Genomic DNA, 21,877 nt, shown 5'->3' on the forward strand with positions numbered 1-21,877 from the left:
GATATTTTTAATCGCTTTATCACTTTAAGCTGTGGTTAATTGCAAATGTATGAGAGCGTGAGGTAAACACTTCCGTTCCAGTTGATTCCAAGAAAAAATGTACACTTTAAACGGACAGAATTTTATTTTTGGGTGAACTATCCCTCAAGTATAAATAATTAAAGACTTAATACGTATTAACAAAAACTCCATTGAACCTTACAAATCCTGTTTTATTGGAAAGCTTTCTCAAAGGATGACGGTCAATCGAGTCACTGTCACACGGTTATCATACAGACATCATTGACTGGAATACTGTGTGTGTGCGTGTTGTGCGTCTCAGGAGACCAAATTCTGTCTTCCAAGCGCGGACACTTCTTTATGATTAATGCTGGAAGTTAGTCCATGAACTTTGACTGCATACCCAAGGGGCCAAGAAGCTTCACAAAGTGACCAGTTTTATAGCAGTGCTGGGAATCAATTATGCTAAAAGTTTCTAACGAATGCACTTCAGGGAACCGGGGCTGCACTCTTGCCAATTTTACACATTTGCATATTGATGACATAAGGACAGTTTTTGCAATGCAAAAGAGAAATATACCAAAATAGTGTCTCAGGTTGACTTAAAAAAACATCTAATCCATTGTTCACGGCACTTTAACACACACACAAAGCACACGGAGTATGCAGTGTTTCTGTAGTCTGAAGTCATCCTCAATTAGCCAGTGAAGCAAGACGTTCTGGAAGCACTCCAAAATGGCCTCTCTGGGGATGAGATGGATATTCTGTATTAAGGAGGGGCAGTCTATTACAGAGAAGAGGTTAACGTGCAGTAAAGATGTACTCAGCTGTTTGTATGGCGTGATGGCCGCAGTTTGGCAACATTGTCAGCTTGGAGATGCGTTAAAGCATGAAGGGTGGGGGACCTGGCTTCAAGGATGCTCGAGCACAATAAAGATTGTTATTAATATTAAATGTGGGATAGATAAATAAATTATACATACATAACACTTCTGTGTAGTGAGTTTAAGGTAAAATCAATTTTAAGAGGATAATTACATGGCCCATTCAACACCAGCCTATGTGCTCTCTTGCTGTTATTCACATCCACGTTTCTGTCCTTAGCAGATGTTTTTATACCAACGCAGTTTACAAAAATATGCACTGTACAAACATGGGAAAGTTGAGGTTTTGGGTCAATCACTCAACAAAATTTTTAAATACCTTAACAAAAGGTAACTTACAGTATCTTATATGTTTCAATGGGAGGGGTGGGGTTGCTTGCACTGCACATAAACCATCTTATCGATTACAACACAAAATGCATTTTGTGTTGTTCTGCTATCAGTAAATACGAAAGATTTCATCATACTTTCTTTCAGAAACACATTTTTGACGCACAGAACACTAATGCTGCTTTCACGTGCTCTCAGAAATTTGATAATTCCCACTTGAACCCAGTAATAATTTATGGAACGTTGCTCTCTTAATGTTAGCAGATACTTGTAATATCGTAATGCTATTAAATCATAGGTAGCATTAATGTTTTTTGTCAGAGAGTAAGAGAATATATTTATTTAATTACTTTATTATACAATATTATCATTTTATTTGTTTGAAATAATTCATGTTTTGTTGTTTTGCTTTTAATATTAACCTCTCTCCTTCTACAAAAATGTTAATTGATTTTCAACTTTTAAAGTTTTAAACTTATCCAATAAACCTAAATAAATAAATAAAATAGATAGACAGACAGACAGACAGACAGACAGATAGATAGATACATACATAAAAACGGTTCACCATTTAATTAGATCAGAAAAGAAATAGAAAATTTTTGATGCCACAATCTCTGAATTACAAAATTATATCTCCCTAAACAAATCCTCTATAGAGAAGATTTAAGAAATGCTTTATATGTCAAATATGCTTCCCACCTTGTGAAATAAATGGTCTTTGCTATGACTATGAGTTATATTCTAAAGAAGCATATTCAAGAATAAGTCTATGCCATTGTGTTATTGAAGGAGATTTTTAAAATACATTTTCTTGCACAGAATGTTAGAAGCCTATATGTTTATGTGTAATTGAATCACAATGTATTCCAAGCACTGTCAACACAACATTCAATGGGTCACACACAACACCAATGGTCAGAATAGTATTGATCTCTTGGCCTGCTCTGACAGGAACGGCCTGATTTTCCTGATGTTGTAGAGCACATACCTGAAAGTTCGAGAGGTTGGAGCGATGTGGGAGGTGAATTTCTTAGCTGGTCGTCGAACATCACCCCAAGGTTCCTCGTAGACTTGGTGGGTGTTAAAGTTGACGATCCGAGCTGAATGGCAAGGTGGTGTTCAATTGATGGGTTGGCCGGTATAACAAGGAGTTCTGTCTTGGAGAGGTTGAGTTGTGGGTGATGCTCTTTTATCCAAGAAGAGATGTCCAGAAGGCAGGCAGAGACACAGGCAGAGGCTCATCTGGCTGAAAATAAGAAAAAAACCTGCACATCATCTAAATAAAAAGGGTATTAGAGCCCATGTGACTTAATTATTAGACCCAGGGAGGTGGTGTGAATAGAAAAGAGGAGAGGAGCAAGAACTGAACCCTGAGGAACTCCAGTTGTCAGCTGGTGAGATCTGGATGTCTCGCATTTCAAGGATACTTTAAAGGATCTGCCTGTGAGATTAAGAGTCAAACCAGTTGAGTGCAGTTCCAGAGATGCACAGTTTGGAGAGAGTGGACAGCAGGATTTGTTTGTTTTTTCTTGGCTCATGAATAAGAACTAAACCAACCATTCAGTTTCCTAATGTTTTTTTTTGTTTAAAATGTATTGTAACATTAATATTTTGTGTTACTAAATATTTTAAATCTTGCTAAATCCAGACGTTATTTCCAGGATGTAATGGGAATTATATCATTTCCGTGAGTACGTGAACTAGCATCTTATGCTGCCTTCACATGCTCTCGGAAATTCAATCTTACACTGAAGATTTTACTGGGGTTTAAAGTGTCAACTAATCTATAACCCCAACACGAATCCCAGCAGCATAGTTTTATATAGTTTTATCGAAGATGATGAAGAAATATACGCCTCCATTTGTATCCAGATATGCAATCACAATATGAGTCAGATTTAAATGCACAAGGATTCTAAAATATTTATAAACGGGTATGTTAATGAGTTCGAGAAAACCATCACATTCTTCAGTATAAATTAAAATCACGCAGGCCCAAAACATCAGCATAAGGTGAGCCTTGAATTTTAAATGAGAGCAGAATGAAACTAATCAGCAAACGGTTTTGCTCTAATTTCATGTACTGACAGACACCACAGAGCACATAATGACAGAAGCAGGCAGGCATGCGGACAGACTGCTGCTGGTGATTGGTGGGGTGTGGAGACCACAGAGATGACTTGACACCCTTAGAGAGCATAACACTGATGAGGTCTCACCTGCAGGCACGAGGAGCAATGCTCACAGGCCCCAGTACCTCTCTCACAGGACCCCAGACATCCAAGGCTCCTGACATATGTCAGTCCCAATCTGTTCAGTGGGAACACTTCTTACTGACATAACCTGTCAGTGCTGCACAGACGGCCACCAACACGAAGCTCAGAGAGCTGTGTTGATGCAACCCAATTCCCGCTAATTGGTGTTTTTGTAATAACACCATCTGTTCCTTAAGAAAGTCAGACTCTGTCTATAAGAGGACACTCTTCTAGAACAAATAAATACACCAGACACAGTGTGCAGTATGGCTTGGGGACAACATTCACAAGGTGAAGAATGAAGATCTAAGGCAAAGATTTATATGAATGTCTCATGTAGTGTATGTACACTATTTAGCATACATTTGAAGGACTGTATGCCATTATAGCAATAACACTTATGCTCCAAGATCCTATGTCATATTTAACACTTTTACACCAGTTATACTTCATCCACTTCTACAAACGTGACATATGGAGCGCCTCAGGGTCAGTATTATCTCCAGCCTTGTTTTCTCTATACATACTCCCTCTGGGTTCCATTTTTCATAACTATGATATCGGTCCATTGCTACACGGACAACACACAAATATATCTACCGGTTGCTCGAAGAAAAACAAACTGCTCATTCTTTGTTTGAGTGTTTGAAAGAGGTAAAAAATAGGCTATGAAAATAATTATTTGCTTGAATTAAGACAAAACAGGGGTCATTATTTTTAATCCCACTGCAACTCTTGGAAAAATCCTGCTCAGTTTGGTGAACTCCAACCTTTTGTTTCTCTTCATGTGAGAAACTTAGGGGTAGTGTTTGATAACTCTCTAAAGTTTGAGAAACATATCAGTTCTGTAATTGGTACCAGTTTCTTTCAACTTCGATTATTAGCTCAAATCAAACCTTACCCATCGAAAATATCTTTAGTAATCGCCACCCATGCTTTTATCACTTCGAGACTATTGCAACTCACTTTTTTATGGAATCTCAAAATCACTTCCCCCCCCCCCTTTACAGAGGGTTCACAATGCTGCAGCTCGATTTCTGAAAGATTGCAAATAATGATCTCATGTGATCTTCATTGGTTACCTATTGAATCTAATTTAAAATCATTTTATTTGTGTATAAATCCATAAACCACCAAGCTCCTATTTTATTTGTGAACTCTACCTCTCCCTGATCGCCTCTCTCGTAGTTGAAGATCAGAAGACCATCTCTTACTCATAGTCCCCAGAACACGGTTAAAGGACCGTGGTGAGCATTTTCAACAGCAGGTCACCTTCTATGGAATAACCTCCCTCGTCCTCTCTGACAGCTCAAACCTTAAAACAAATATTTTTAAAAGGACGTTTCATTTATTATAATAGCTTAACCTGATTTGGATGTTTTTGAATTTGCTTTGCACAGGAAATTATGAATGTTTTTCTGTATTTATTGTCTTTTTATCTTTCTTGTATTATTTTGTTATACGGCACTTTGGTTCAGCTGTTTTTAAACGTGCTATAGAAATAAACTGAACTGAACAACCAAATTAATGATTTGCAAAATAATACAAATGTATATTTTGTTTGACTTCCAATCAAATCTAAATAGATCGATGTGCACGACAGTAAGAAAGATATCGTCTGCCCTCTTGCGGTAGGTAAATGGCACTGCGTATCAACATGCGCACTTCTGTACAAAAACACTGATTTATTATAATTTAACATCTTAATGAATAACTTGTTATCTACATTATTCTTTCACGACCGATGCAAGCCCATATAAGCTTGCTCTTGTGTTATCAGACAAAAACCGAAATAAAGCTTAGAGTTATAGGAATCAATGCACACCGTTTTACAAGGGCAATCTGTTCCAGTGGTATCAATTCCACGGATGATTAAGTTTGATAATAAAGGTTTTTGGACATTCTCCACAGAGGCGCAGAGACAGCATCTGCTGACATTCATGAGCGCATCAATATGAATTCCCATTACTTTCAATGATCACGAAGTCTGCCTTTGGCAATGTTACAAAACCAATAAAATCGCTTAGATATGCCATATGTGTATGTCGAGAGGGAAATTAAAGTCTAATTGTTTTATTCATAGTAAAAGAATGGAAAAGCCAATAAGGGATTTGTGGTTTTGTTCTTTATGCAAATCTACTTCAACCTTTGAAGATTTGAAAGCTGAAATGGGGAAAATGCAGTTTTCAATAGACAATAAAAATGTGTATTGTTCTATCTATTTGGTTGTATTATTGTTGTTGGTTTTTAAAAAGATTTGTCATACAGTAGGCCACGTTTGTGTATATTCAACATTCCGTCTTTTTTAATGTTTGTATTGCTTCACCAGCAGAGGGCGCTTGTTCAGCTCCATGGTAACGGCGCACAGCGTTCTTCCAGATTCACTCTTGGAGTGTAGAAATCGTAACTCATTTCTTACCTCTGTTTCTTGCGATATTTGTATCGACATCAATATCAAAAACCTGAGAAATGATGAGCCGCACGCCTGATGCTAGAGCGAGGTAAAGGTTGCCCGCATTTTTATGAAAGCGTTGATAACTGGCGTGCTAAGCTAGCTAGCGCGCTAAGCTAAATATAAACAGATCGGCATGGATGTGTTTTGACGTTGGAATTGATTTCGTGTGTACACAAAATAGTCTCTCTATTTAACTACACAACACCTAAACTGCTAGTTTGCTGAAAGTGTGCTGCACATGCAGTGTCGTCAAATCGACCATATCTTTCCAGTCCATTTAAATCATAATCGATGGAAAGCAAAAGCTACATGAAAACCCACCATGACAGCATTTCCCAGTCAAATAACCCTCATTCTTCTACGATGCACATCACAGGGACACCCAGACCAAGCAGATACAAGATAACATCACCAATGTAGAGAAACACTTCGGAGATATGTGCCAACTGTTTGCTGCTTATGTCCGTAAAACTGCACGACTCCGGGACAAAGCTGATCTACTTGTCCGAGAAATCGGTCTGTATGCTGACACAGAGACACCCAACCTAAAATGTGGATTGAAGAATTTCGCTGATCAACTAGCCATGATTCAGGACTATCGCCAGGCAGAGGTATCATTTCAACTATGAAAGCATATTTCAACGTTTCTGTCTTCTATCACTTACATGCAAACACTGTAATGTAACTACTGTCGTTAACAGGTGGAGAGACTGGAGGTTAAAGTTATAGAGCCTTTGAAAGCGTATGGGAATATAGTAAAGACCAAAAGGGTAAGGCTTTTTGGTCCACCAAGCGATTGGTTCCCAATTCCCATAGTGGTCATAGTTTATCATTAAAATATACAAATGATCTCATGAGGGCAGCATTGCATCATATTCTGAGTAAGTGATGTACTGTGAGTGTTGACACACCAAAACCTAACCAGAACCAGAATGATTTGTCTTTAAGGAAGGCACGCTGTTCCAACAACCTTTTGTGACTTTATACAATTTGTTTACAGGAAGACCTGAAGTTGACACAGAATGCAAGGAACAGAGAGGCCAAGCAGATGCAGCAGCTGGAAAAAACGAGACAGAAAAACCCATCCGACAGACAGATCATTGTATCCTTGCAGTCTAATGTCATCAGTTTTCATCTGCTACTGGAACTAGATCATTTTTCAGGAGCCTAAGAATGTTGTCATCTTTTACTTTTCTTTCTTAAATAGGCTTCTTTCTACTTTTTATTTTATTTTTATTATTCACATTTGCATCAATTGATTTGGCCTATTTGTTTTACATATTTGTTTTCTCCTTCTTTTACGTCCTAAACCATTCCGTATTTCCAGATTTTAATTGCACTCGGAATGCCAGGTTTTAAGTATGATCATCATTTTTTTTAAAACAACACAGTACTGAATGTTATAATAACAGAACTCAGATAATTCCTTGACGTTTTTTCACAGTCGCAGGTGGGGCTTGTGTACAACACACTTTACCAGTGTCTTAAAAATGCTTTTATTATGCTGATTAAAACAGCCAAACAAGATGAGTCTGGCACTAAAATGTCAGTTATATTTACCCTGATGTGACACTCATTGCACCTGTTTGAAATCTCTCAATGTCACATCCTGTGAATCTCCATCGCTTGGAGTTTTTGCTTTACTTTTGTCTGTTGTGTCACGAAAGGCCGAGAGTGAACTCCAAAGAGCCACAATGGACGCCACGCGCACGACTCGACAGCTGGAGGAGACAATAGACGACTTTGAAAAGCAGAAGATTTGCGACATGAAGGTCCCTCAGACTGTTTACCTGAAGGAAATATCAGCTTTGTTACTTAATGAAATAACCAGCATTATACAAAACATGTATTATGTGTTTATTTCATTCATAAATATAATTTATATTCATTTATTCACCCTTGACACTTTTAGATATTTCTAATGCTAATACTAATGAATAAATATGATGTTGTCCTGTGTTCCCTGTAGAAGATTTTGGGTGAATTTGTAACAGTTGAGATGGCGTTTCATGCCAAGGCTTTGGAGATTTACACAACTGCTTACCAGAACATTCAGAATGTTGATGAGGAAGGAGACCTTGAGGTGAGCACTGTGGACCAGCACTTCCCCTCCAGAGGGTCCTGCTGGTTTCAGCTTGTCTGTCTTGATGTCTAATCACATTATATTCTTTCTCCTCTCGAGATGTCACCACTGTCATACTGATGAAAGCTCTGGTTTATGGCCGCCCCAATCCTGATATGTAAAAAGAAACTCGGGAGGCATGTTGCAAAGCGTGTTCAGTCAGCTGTGGAATGTTCACACTCGCTAATGCAATTATTTGCTGTGCCAAAATAAATTTAAAATCTCCAAGTTTGTTCGTCTTGCCAAGGAAACCATCACATGAATATTGTTTTACCAAGGATTTTATGGAAACACTTCCTCGTTCATGTTTGAACTTTGACTGTAATCGGATCTGTAAATTTGAATAGTCATGTAATGCCGCAAGGTGACAGGTTTATGAAGACACAACCATGGCATGTGAGATAGATCATAAATATACTTTCTGTAATATTTAACCAGACTTAATAAAGTGATGTGACAATGTTTGTTGGCATACCCTCAGCAGGGTAGAACGTCTGAACATATTTGGTAAAACAGAGTACTATTATATTGTATACATTTTTTAAGTATCTTATTTTAAGGGACTGTTCAACCAACAATGAAACTTCTGTCTTCATTTACACATAATTGCTTTATAAATTCCTTTGTTCTGTTGAACACAAAAGAAGATATGTTGAGGAATGTACGAAAGCAAACCATTCTAGTTCACTTTTGACTACCTTTGTGGTTTTTTCAATTATGGTTATCAATAGTGGCCAAGAACTGTTTGGTAAGCATTCTTCCAAATATCTTTCTTTTTATATTTATACAGAATTGGAACTTGAGGACGAGTAAATAAAGACAGAATTATCATTTTCTTGGGTGAACTGTTTCTTTAACGTATCTTGATCTGAGTGGTCTTTTGCAAGAGTTACCCTGCAACTCCTTTTCCCAACAGGTATTTAGGAATTCCCTGCACCCCCCTGACTACCAGTCACGTTTAGAAATCGTTCGTGCAAATTCTAAACTGTCTTTGAATCGAACTGGTACATCAATGAGTAAATCAGGAACATTACAGGTAAATGCATGTAAAAAAACAGATATAGCATATAAATTATCATTTCAATGGCATGCTGTTTGTTATATATTACAGATAAATAACTTTTATTACATTACATTGATGGTTGAAACAATGCTTTCATTCACAATGACTCAACAGAAAATTAGTGTAGGATCGCATGCTTTGACTTCAGGGATATACACATGATTTTCTATTAGACAGCAATGTCTTTGTTGCATATGACTTGCGGGAGAAATCTTGTATTTTTGCAGTATGTGAATCGCATTAGAATGAGTCAGTCGAGTTATTCCCAAAATTGCAATTAAAAGGCTTTCTTCATGTGTAGTCCAGAACATCTAGCAGGCAGAGAAAGCGGGATGAGGAGGAAGAAGACGACGATGAAGAAGATGAGGATGATTTAGCGGAAGTGACAGATGATGAGCATTAAGATACATTTTCATTGCCATTCTGTGATCATCCATGTGAGAATGGATTTTTAGACAATGTCATTCCTATTTAACTACATTTTACAATCGAGAAAACATTATAAAACAACTTTGTAGAAGCAGAAATAAATTAAACATCGGAGATGAGGTTTAGACTGAGTCCTTTTTGTAAACTTATATTGGAAAACACATTTTAAAAGTCGTGAAGTTTTATTTTAAATAGTTTAACGTCTGCCAAGATGTGTTTTGTGTACAAGTGCCAAGCAGTATGGTGGTTTGGTTAGACGTGCCTTATACAATGTTTGTGTACCAATAAAGCTGGCATTATTTTGCACAATGGGCATTTTTCATGATCTCATATTTCTGAGTGTGTGCATTTGTTCTTCTGTTTGCGGTGTAGATACCAAAAGAGTCAGCGTGGGTACATGTAAGTTTATTTGCAAAAACAACAGCAAATCCCTGGAATCTGTTCCACCCTGTGCTGTGCATCATTGTGTCTCATAGCTTTTATGTCAGTCATGAGTGAGTCAGAAACACTAACCAGTATTGCTAGTGTATAATTATCAGCAGTTCTGACAGGAACAGAAGAGTAGAAGACATTTCATTAATATTAAATGACATTATAATGGCAATTTATGTGTTGCTCTATGACATCTGGTGGCATGTTGTTGGTGTAATGAAATTACATACTTGATGTGTGTGAAAGATGTTTGGCAGTTCTACATGTATGACATGACAACTGTGTTCAAGAGGCTGTACATCATAGGAACTACGGAAAGATTCTGTAGTCTCATAACAGACTGTGATGTTGCCATAGTCAAATGTAACAGATGTGTTAGCTGAGGAAAGCCGTTTTATTTTACAAAGAGATAGTCTGCCATATTGGAGCTGACATGTTGTGGTCACAAGACCAGCCAAACACTCTTCTCTTACAGTTACCCCCCTTTATTTGATACTTTCGTTCATTGGGATTAAGTTCATTCTGGCCAACTGCAAATAAAACATGTCTGCAATAGCTATGAAAACGTTCCTGTGTTTTAGATAGAAGTTTGCAATCTTTTAGACGCCAAAGACCACATGATCATCCTTATGTGAGGGACCCCATCCTAAAATGTAAATGGCATATTGTGTAAACGCAGATTTTATTAACAGAAAAACAAGTGTTAGGAATGTAACATTTGTTTGTCGCATTGTTAAAAGAATACCTGTAGAAAAAACATGGTAATACATTATATTTTCGTAGCTGGGTATAAAAAAGAACAGTAAAATCCAATTTTAGTTAAGTAAAATTACACATTTTCATGTTATTTTTACACAAATCTTGTAAATTGGCAGTTTTGTTTATTTTCATTGCTTTTTAAAAAATATTCAAATTGTCTCAAATAAATTTGAATCTGTTAATCGAATTAGTTATGTCAATGAAATATTTATATTATTACTTTAAGTTACTTAAATGTAATTCTAATTTCTTTTTATTATAATAGTTAATAACTGTTTGTGTTATTTAAATCACTTTTTCTCTTTGAATGTACATTCATTTGTATGTTTTATCATTTTAATTTAATAATTTATTTCAGTATATTTGACTTTTTAACAGTTATTCTCTAGACATTTCCACCCCTGGGTCCTCAGACACCGGTGTGAAAACCCCCATTTTAGATATCATATCAGTCAACATCAACCAAAATGTTTGGAATTAACCTTTTTTTATAGGATAGTTTCTTAAACTGGTATATGATGTCCATCATGTACAAAAGAGTTCATAAATTGAAAATTGTTATTGGCTGTGATGCACTGCACCTTTGCTTTTTCAACCAAACAGTCCTGGATTACTGTCTCAAGGTGTCCGGCCTACGTGGTATATTCGTGACAGATGCACAAGACGACCATTCATTCAGTGGCCCTGGGGATGACAATATCTGAGGAAAGGATTCCCTCCTCACCCCTCTGACTCATCCCTAGCAGAGGCCATAATGGGAACCAGTGTGTGTTTTTGTGCGCCGTAGCGCCTGACTGTAGTGAATATTAACGCGATGGTTGCCTCGCAGCGGTTATAAAAAAAAGAGCAGCAGCATAACTACCGCGTGAGTCACCGTGAGTCACAGAGAGAAAGAGAGAGGTGCTGCAGGCCTTGAGTATACGTTCCCTAATGCATGCACTCTCTCCATCCATCAAACAGAGATTTGGTTGTCACTATAGACTGCAAGACCTTTGTAATGATGTTATGCATCGCATCTGAAATTCACTAAGAGATTGCAAGACAATTCCGTTTGGATTACAATGTTTATTCACAATTTTCCTACCTTTCATCAGATATTTATAGAGTTATGTGCATAGATTTTGTTTACAGCAATATTTCATCTAAAAATGAAAATGTTATTTGTTCTTGTGTCTCGCGACCAATTACAGCACATCAAATTTTAATATGGGTGTATTAAAGTCGTAACAGTGTTTTTTGCTGACTTATGTTTGATATAAAATCAAACTGGCGCAACTGGTGAATTACTTGTGTATTTTGTCTAGAAGTAGCTGTAACTTGCTTAAAAACAAGCTAAAATTGTTGGACTTATTTTAATAAGGTAAGTAAATAAACACATTAACGGTGTATGAAGTTAAGCGGCATCAAGCAACCAACAGCTCAGTCCAGCCCTCCCTTTTGAAGCACTTTGGTGGCTGACACAGAACTAAGATGTCGTCTCGTTTTCGCTTTTTTGCTCTGTAGAGCAGTTTGTCTGTTTAGGTCTTCTGTAGAAACATGATGAATTCCATGCAAGGGGACAAGCTGTGTATGTAGATAGAAATAGCTTATTCTAAAGCTGTGTCTTTATACACCTCTGATGACAAAGTTTTGTATATAATATTGCATTTCTGTCAAAAAATGACACAATGGACCTTTAAGTCACCAGCTTCTGCATTGCGTCTCCTTTTATTTGACAGGACAAAAAATAGGAACAAGGATGAGTAAATAATGACAGAATTTTCATTTTTGTCTGAACTTCCTCTTTCATTGTATGAGTAATAGATGCGACATGTCCAGACAATCATTACATGTAGTTCCTCCGAGCGTAACCGTCTCTGCAGTAAGGTTGTTGTTTTATGCATAGGAAAACAACCTTATACTATATTGGGAGTAGACCTACCTGCACTCCAGGTTTGCTCTCTGTCACCCGGTGCTTGTTTTTGTTAATGGTTTCGACATCCCTCTTCACAAGCACACTGCTGCCATATAAAACATTGCACAAGTGCTTATCTGACTCCACGGTGATACAATCTGCCAGAGATGCCTTGGAGTCCTAAGCTTACTGCAGGCGGAAAAGAAAACATAGGCATCTGTCTGTGCAGCTCACGACCCAATCAGGTGTGCAATGAGGATATGCAAATGTCCGGTCATGTGGGTCTGTTTGTATATGTATGTGTGCTTTTCATTATTGAATTACAAATACATAGCAGGTGTGTCACAGTCTTTTTCCTTTCTTAGGAGAAACACATATGGGGTTTATAAACTCCATATCTGTATGCAGATCTGTGAGGAAATTAGTTGCAAAATTTTTGGGGGGCTTCCGGAAATTCTCACGAGGTCGGAGGTGGAAAAGTTAGATCCCAAGGGGCCTCTCAACCCCAAAGGACTGTCACCGAAGTTGACCTCGTAAGGATAAATCCTGCTTGTTTAAATTATATGACATGTAAAAACGTGTCGTTTGGCTCTGTGATCAAACTATAGCCTGTGATATGAGGAATTTATCACTCGAAGTATGGAGCCAGTGGTTTTACTAATGTCTGGGAACGGAACACTAATTGGGAAAATCCCATAGGATTTATACAACAAAGAGGAATGTGTCCCAACGTTTTGTGACCGCACATGTTGTCAGACGCACGTTTTCTTTAGTTCCATCAGACCTGCAAACTTTTTGTGGATAATTTTTTTTTAAGTGAATAAACTTTTTTCACTACGAGTAAAAACATTTTTCAGTGTAAATTGCAAGATGGAACTTTCTGAAAACTATGGATGCACTGCACCACTAAGACCAGCAAAGACGCATTTACATTCGGCAGACTTTAAACACATACGTCGACCAAGGATATAGAGCTTGTCAATCAACGTCTCGGCACATGCATGCTGGGGCGGCGCCGCCATCGTTGGAGGTTGTTTACTTGCGATTGATACATGATCCTCGATGTGATTTCCTTCGTGTTATTTACATGTCGGAAAACAAATTAATCGTTGTCTAGTTTCTGTCCTAAATGACTGTGCGACTTGCTGTAGCAGTTTATAACACAGCACAACCGACCCCGTGTATATATTTAAAACGGAACAACATTGAACTGAACTCACTAAAAGAGCCGCTACCACCTTCAAAATCGAAATTGAGATTTTTACATCAACTGAAAGCTGAATAGTTAAGCTTTTTATTGATATATGGGTTGTTAAGATGGGACAATATCTGGTGGAGATACAAGAGTGTAAAACTCTGGAAGTAAAGGGTGCAAAAAATCTAAATATTGAGAAAATCGTCTTTGAAGTTGTTAATCCGAGGCACTGTAGCAGGCCATCCACTCACAAAAATACAGGTTTTATATATTTTGGGTTGTAAATGTACAAAATATCTTTATGGAACATGATCTCTACTTATTATCCTAATGACTTTTGGCATGAAAGAAAAATCTATAATTTTGACCCACACAATGTATTTTTGGCTTTTACTAAAAATGTTCCCGTGCTACTTAAGACTGGTTTTGTGATCAAGGGTCACATATGGCCGCGACACCCAGTATGCAGCACGGCGCGACGTCAGCGCCGCATTCTCTATTATAAAGCACTTTTGGTTTAAAACTCTGTATGTGTATGCGAGCACGTTGAGTTTCTTTAAGACGCAACATCGCCATTCACTGGCCTGGCATGAATAATGCAGCGCTTTTCTTTGTTTTCCCGGATCCGTATAAATGCAGATCGCTTTGACAACGCTGTCATGTGTACGTGAGACTTTTCAAAAACGCTAAAGAAAAAGTTTTCCGTTTTTCATTGTGTAAACGTACTCTTAATATCCATTAAGAACGCATGCATGCGTGTTCTTCTACTCTCGTGTTGTGTGTTATTTAAAAGTAGCCTATACTTCCTTAAACTGCATAAACTATTTCGTTCAGGCAGACCAAGTATGTGCGCGGAGAGGCACAGGTCATATTTTTCATCAAATAATGTATCATATGTTTAATAAATCCTTTAATATGATCTCGAGGACATGAAGGACAGAGACGGTTTCATCGGACATGCACGCCTGGCCCAAAGTTAAATTCTGCTCTGTGTCTGGTTATAATATGATTGAATATTGAATTTATAATCATATGCATTTATATTACTATTTGATTGTATATAAATTGTATTCAATTGAATTAAAACTATTCTCAACAGTTCTAGATTCTTTGCGGAGGGCTAATGGAAGTTAAGTTTGGGCAACATAACGTTTGCTGCTGAAAGCCTCTATAAGGCGTATAAGCATTGCATCATTTCACTGCAGTCTACGCACGCAAAGCTCTCGCAGATATCCTTATCAAGCGAAGTGACATACAGTTCCTCAAAGTCCGTACATGGGCTGCTGGGCCATGTGTCATTGGAAATAAACAGAGCAGGCAGAGACAGAAAAGCAGTGACCGTTTCAAAGGAACGGATAAGGCACACAGCCGCTGCGGTTTGTTTTGGAAAAAGTGGAGATGTTTCCATGGAGCCCCTGTTTGATCCCATGATAATTAGCTTAGCTCATTGATTGCACAACATCCTCTTTATTGGCTGTGAGTCGGCCTCATCAACAGAAACGTGCCTCTGTTGCTGCCTACGGTCGCCACCATGCCCAACCCGAGCTCTTTAAGCAGCTCATCATTAATGCGGAGGGCTGTTTGTTGTACGACTCCATTCATTTCTAATGAAAAACCAAATGATAAGTGGTCTATCAACTTTAGACTGGAGCTATACAAAATAAAACGATGTAGTCTTTTTTGAAATTCAGCAGCCCGTGGCACAGAAAGAGCTTCACAGACGTGTGACGCAAGACAACGGTATGCTCAAATATGTGGGTTTCACTCCTCTATGGGCTTCAGATCTAATCTGTTTACAACAGAAAGTGTCCAGGGATGAAAAGTTATTGTGCAAGTGTGGTGGCAGACGGGTAAAACGGTTCTATATGAAAGCTTGTTTTTGCAAACCGGCGCTGCTTGCTTTTGTGTCTTTTGTTTACAGCAGGTTGTTGTGAGAAGTCGTTCGAATAGCACGGGTAGGACAGTTGTGCAACTGGTCCATTTGCCCAGAGCAAATAGCAGCCTTCTCAGAAGGGGGCGGGTCTACATACGGAGTGCTTTTTCCACTAGTGTCATCGCTTTTAATCTCTTTGACTCCTGCACAATTCGTTTCGAATTCTTATTGTGCAATGTGTCGGTTTTTAAAAGAAACACGACACAAAACCATTACAGACTTAGTGTTTGCCCATGACTCACGCAGCTCCTATTATGATCTAATTATGCACAATCATGTTCTCGTTTATGGAATGTCTTTTTATGAATAATCTCAGACATTGCATGAGAACTTCTAAAGGTCACGACCAACAATGGCATGCTTGAACTAATGTGTATATACTGTACATGAGCGACCCATGTTGAGTAACCCATATTGGGCTTGTTAAGACCTGCAACATTCATTAACACATTCCAAAATCTCTAGAACACCTTTGAGGGCAGCAGACGAATAAATTGTGTGGGTCAGACAAAATAGTCTAGAGAGAAAAGAAACACCAAATGAAGGAATACCTACAAGATAGAACATAATGATGCATTTTATTTCTTTCTACTTTTATATGCAAAAATATTTTTTTCTGCTTTGACATCCAGCCTCGGAAAAAATAAGAGACTAGACTGTTTTCATTTAATCACCATTTGTAGATGTATTGTGGCCATTCCAGTCCAGTGTCGGTTGAATTTCAATGAAATCAGATGGACAGCAGGACACATGACAACTGTGATAAAAAATCCAGGTTGTGACACAGAAAATAAATGTTTCACTTTATTTAGAAATGTTACTTTTGTTTTACTTTTTCTGAAAAAATACAGAGCATCTTATCTGTTAATTTTTCATGTTCTTTTTCTGCAAACAAATGCAAATAGTGAAATAATGAATAATGAAATTTTGTATAAATTGGTAGTAGTTCTCATAATGAAACCAAAAATAATTTTATCTAAACAATTCAGTACCTACAAATGTTTTCCGCAAGTTCTATATAGTGGGGTCTTTCAACATTTTTCAACCTTTCAACCATTTATATTTATTCAAGATAAACATGTTTCTCACCTTTTATTCATGAATGTTATTCAACAGATATAAAATAATTATAACCTATTTATGCTCATGTTGCTTCTAGTACATCAATTTTAATAGCTGTATTGATGTAAAAACCAAATTATTCTGCGAGTATATCGACGGAGTAACACAAATATAAAAAATGAAAGAATTCACTCACTCTCGTGCCATTTCGTTCCATGTATGACTTTCTATCTTCTGCAGAACACAAAAAGATTTATTAAAATGTTGGTAACCAATCAACATCGGCCCCCATTTACTTCCATTGTATGAACACAAAACCACGGAGACATTTCTCAAAATATCTTCTTTTGTTCCACAAATAAAAGGATCAAACAGGTTTGCGTAATGAATAAATTGCAGAATCACTATTTTTGAAGACACTCGGAGAGTCAAATCATGCATAACGCAAGGTTTTAAACAAATTTGATAAATTCGTGCCAGCTGGAATCCATTCTGTTATTTAAAACAAATGGGGGGGAAACCATGAAATTCTCAGATTCGTGTACATTTCTCAAGTTTTCACTTGTCATGCTGTTGATTTAATGTGTAAAAAAATATATCGAATTACCAAAGAACACAAAATAAAAGCTGCTAGGCTGTAGACTTTGGGTCCAACTGTATATTCCATTTATGGCAGATATGAGATTCTAGAGCCCCGTGTAGACAGTCTGGTGGAGTTTAATTATCATCTGTTCTGAGCCCAGACAGAAAGACAGAACAAGACCAGCTGGTGTAAGAAGCCGTAGCAAACTTGACCTTTTCATATTAAGAACAAACACCGGGCAACAGCGCAGAGGCAGGAAATGGTGCGATTATGTCAATATGTTTGAGGGCAAACACGCTCACATAAACAAGGGTCCCTCTCTGTTATCAAAGGCAGATGTCATTCGTTGGCCTATGATAAGGGGAATGCAGCGCGGGTACGGGCACTACTGAGAATTCTATGTTTACTGACTGTCCAGTAGTCACCTTATTCAAAGCATAGTCAATATATGCTGAATGGGTCTGACGGCCCTCATTTCATAATTTCCTCTGTGAGAGGTTTTCCAGAAAGATAAGGAATTAGAAATTAAATTTGTTCAAGGGCACGGCCTCTTCACCTATAAGGATCCATTGTGACACATTTTTCATTTAGGTTATAACACGCCACCTAACCCAGATACAGCAAAAGATGTTTTGTTCAGTTCCATGTCATTTTAATATTAAGAATGTGTCCTGTTTGAATGATACCTTAAAGCGACTCACCCTCTTGTCATTTCAAACCTGTATGACTTTCTTTCTTTTTGCAGGACACATGGATGGAGATATTTTGAAGAATGTTAGTACAGAAACTGAACAACGGTCGTACACTTCGATTTGTATTGGTTTTGTGTCCATACAAAAGAAGTAAATGGGTATCGCCGTTGTTCGGTTACCAACATTGTTCAAAATATCTCCTTTCTTGTTTTCTGCAGAAGAAAGAAAGTCATACAGGTTTGAAATGACAAAAGGGTGAGTAAATGGTGACAGAATTTTCATTTTCATCTTAAATGTGAACTATATACTGCTTGGTTGGTATTTGTTCTTGGCACAAACAAGAATTCTTAATCTACCCGCAGTTTAGGGCACTCAGTCAATGACACCTCTGTGTCTTGACCCACATGTTGAACTACGTCTCAGGGTCATTGCGGATTCGAGGGTGCCTTATTAAAACATACTGTGTTTTTTGTATTGAGACTGAAAATGCTTTTTTTTTAAACAATTTTAACCGCTCATCGAGATGAGCACAGAACAGCCATGCATAAATTCCACATGTTAATTTGTCTTTGAGTCATGCCGCATGCCCCCATTGTCTGACCACTGACAGAATTCCTTAAAGCCTTTAAACAGAGCTGCCTTTGAAAAACTGGAAATTTGAAATGTAAAAATGTTCTTGTGATTAATGCATCAGACCACACACTCGTTGGGTGAACACGCAGAGGAATTTTTCCTTTTAATGAGCATCTCAGGTCCAAACAAGCAGTTTCATTCATATTCATAGGTAACTGTGTATGCAACCGTCCTAATGTTATTTCACATCAGAGGTATTTCTTCAAAGCCAACAAGGGTGTTGTCAACAGACTGTAAATCTTTCATTTTAATGATTAAAATGAAAGAGATTCTTATAATTATCTTTTCATATTCCGGTGGGTCCATATGGTTGATTGATTGTGGAAATGTGGCAACGGTTGCGAGATCATAAACATGTAGTTAATAGCTGAAGTTACCACGGAAATTGCCTTTTTTAAGAATCCACTCTTCCAATTTATGTACTAAGTGAGTTGCAGAACCTATTAGATTCAGACAGCACCGGATAAACGGTAACCTCTGGCAAAGCGACTGGCGAAACTGTTTTATCTCACCTTCACCTATTTGTATAAAAAGCCGTGATTTATTGTAATTGAATTTAGATATATACTGTTCCAATCCGTTCAGCCTTATTGTCAACATTTTCAGAGACATCAGCCCACCTCCCCCAAAAAGAGAATACGCTATCACATGACACCAATCAAAATAATATAAACAGTGCCGTATATTTGAGCGAAAGCGTGTCCCATAACAGGAGACGTTCGGTTACAGACTGACAGTAACAAAGTGCGCTTGGCATTAGACCTGAAGGACACTAAGGAACAGGCAGGATACACAGTGTCATGTAGCACGCACGGGAGCTCTGCGTTGTGTCCCTTCGCATTAGTACTAGAGCATTTGTTTGGGCAGGACAGGATGTTGGGGACATCTGGAGTAAATCAACCCAGTGTTTCTGCCCATCCCTGGGACTTTTGAGGGCTTTTTGCTCGTACTGTATGGTCATAGAGGGAAAATCACTTACGATGCTCAAAGGTCTACACATGTCCGATCGTGATAATCTCTCTCTGACTGCTAAATACTAAAAGCAGCAATGTTATGAAGTCAGGTCTATAGAAAATAAAGAGAAAGCATCACTTTTGGAGTTCATTTATTATTTATTATTTTGGAAAGGAAATGTAATAGAAGTGCATTGACCCATTAGCTATATCATGTTTTTCAAGTTTTCAAACCACAGTACACAGTACATTTCAGTTCTAACTCTGATCCATTAGCCAGGGGCCTAGATGCTGTAACTACACTACTAGAATGTTCACATAGAATTTAGAAGTATATATTTATATATTTTTGGTGTACAATATGTGCCGCCGAAGCAAGTATAGATGACTATTTTTTATAGAATTTTACTTTCACGTTGCACAAACTACCACTGGCAAGTTTTTGGAGGGCTTTTAAAAACATGACGGGGTTTCTGCTGAAATATCTGCTGGCAGTTACATTACAGTTCAGGATTGTCAGTATTGAATCTTGGGAAATGTGCAGGTTCTTGACATGTTAAATAATGTATTAGGTAGTCATCGACGATTAGTTTTTTAAATGAATCATTTAAATAAAGCTAACGTTATAAAATAGAAACAGTCTAAATACAACCAAGATACACTGTGAGCTTTATAACAGAGTCAAAAACAAAGAAAACACAACAGATTTTATCTTAATTTCCTAGATAAAAGAAAACGTAATGTCAGTCAAATTGGTGAACTGTTTCATTCATAATCAATCACACGAATCCTTCAATGAACAAATGACGAATTGTGTTCTTCTTCATGACATGCATGCTGATAATCTGTGTAATTGAATCATTTATTGAAAAGGGCCTGGGAAAAACAGAAAGTGCAGAAAATGATAGGCTGCTCAGCTAAAATGATATAAAATGCTTTAAAATGGCAACCAAAACCAGAAAGATGTGGAAGAAAATGGAAAACTAGCACTCGAATGGGTCGAAGAACAGCCAAAATGGCAAAGATTCAGCCAATGATCAGCTCCAGGGTGATCAAATAAAGTCTGTGAATGTTACTTGTGAGTACTGTAAGAATTAGAAGACGCCTATTAAAGCCAAGCTATCGGCAAGAAGCCCCCGCAAAGTCCCATTGTTGAAGAGTTCACAATTTGCCAAAGAACACATTGACTGGCCTAAAGAGAAATGGCGCAATATCTTGTGGACTGATGAAAGCAAGATTGTTCTTTTTGGTTCTAGGGGTCGCAGACAGTTTGTCAGACGACCCCCAAACACTGAATTCAAGCCACAGTACACTATGAAAACAGTAAAGCATGGTGGCGCAAGCATCATACTATGGTGTTGAGCCTATTTAACGGATGGCGGTGATCATGGATCAGTTTGAGCACATTAAAATACTTAAAGAGGTCATGTTGCCTTATGCCGAAGAGGAAATGCCCATGAAATGAGTGTTTCAACAAGACAACCACCCCAAACACACCAGTATGCATCTTGGTTCCAGACCAACAAGATTAACGTTATTAAGTGGCCAGCCCAATCTCCAGACCTTAATCCAATATAAGACCTGTGGGGTGACATCAAAAACGCTGTTTCTGAGGCAAAAGCAAGAAATGCAGAGGAATTGTGGTCTGTAGTGCAATCGTCCTGGGCTGGAATACCTGTTCACAGGTGCCAGAAGTTGGTAGACTCCATGCAACACAGATGTAAAGCAGTTCTCAGAAACAATGGCTATACAACTAAATATAAATTCAGTGATTCACAAGAGCGCTAAATCTTCAAGCGTTTTTCTTTTTATACAGTATATGTTTGACTTTGTGAAGAAACGCTGCTATTTTGTGAAGAAACGCTACCAGTAAATCATTAAGATCTGAGGGGTTCGGCTGACAAAAAAGCTTAAAAAACTCATTGGAAAAATGTTTAGAAGACACAGTTTAGAGCAATATCATGAAACTCTAAACTGTTCAGACGTCTTCTCAATACGATCCGAAAGTTACTGTGACTTCGAAAGATCAAAAGACGAGCATGGTGGTCTATCATTTTAAGTCATTTCTTCCATCACGAGTGTTGCAGAAGCTGGCACATTGCATTGCCTTCTTTTCTCACCAAGCAAGTGTCAAAGAAGCAGCAGGAGAATGTCTCTTCTCCTCGGCCAGCTCCGGCTGTTTCCATTTACCTTCTAAACT

General features: G+C 37.8%; 1 protein-coding gene across 1 annotated transcript; it reads left to right on the forward strand.

Moving 5' to 3' along the window:
- The first annotated feature begins 5,786 nt into the window (after positions 1-5,786).
- Positions 5,787-9,900, forward strand: cibar1 (CBY1 interacting BAR domain containing 1). The gene is made up of 8 exons (XM_079485694.1): positions 5,787-5,973; positions 6,304-6,538; positions 6,629-6,697; positions 6,928-7,029; positions 7,595-7,699; positions 7,897-8,010; positions 8,966-9,085; positions 9,414-9,900. Exons 1-8 carry the CDS (start codon positions 5,942-5,944, stop codon positions 9,513-9,515), a joined length of 879 nt encoding a protein of 292 aa, XP_079341820.1. The 5' UTR covers positions 5,787-5,941; the 3' UTR covers positions 9,516-9,900.
- Positions 9,901-21,877: the final 11,977 nt, after the last annotated feature.

This window comes from Barbatula barbatula (genome assembly GCF_947034865.1).
Source record: "Barbatula barbatula genome assembly, chromosome: 21".
In the NCBI taxonomy this organism is placed as follows: Eukaryota; Metazoa; Chordata; class Actinopteri; order Cypriniformes; family Nemacheilidae; genus Barbatula; species Barbatula barbatula.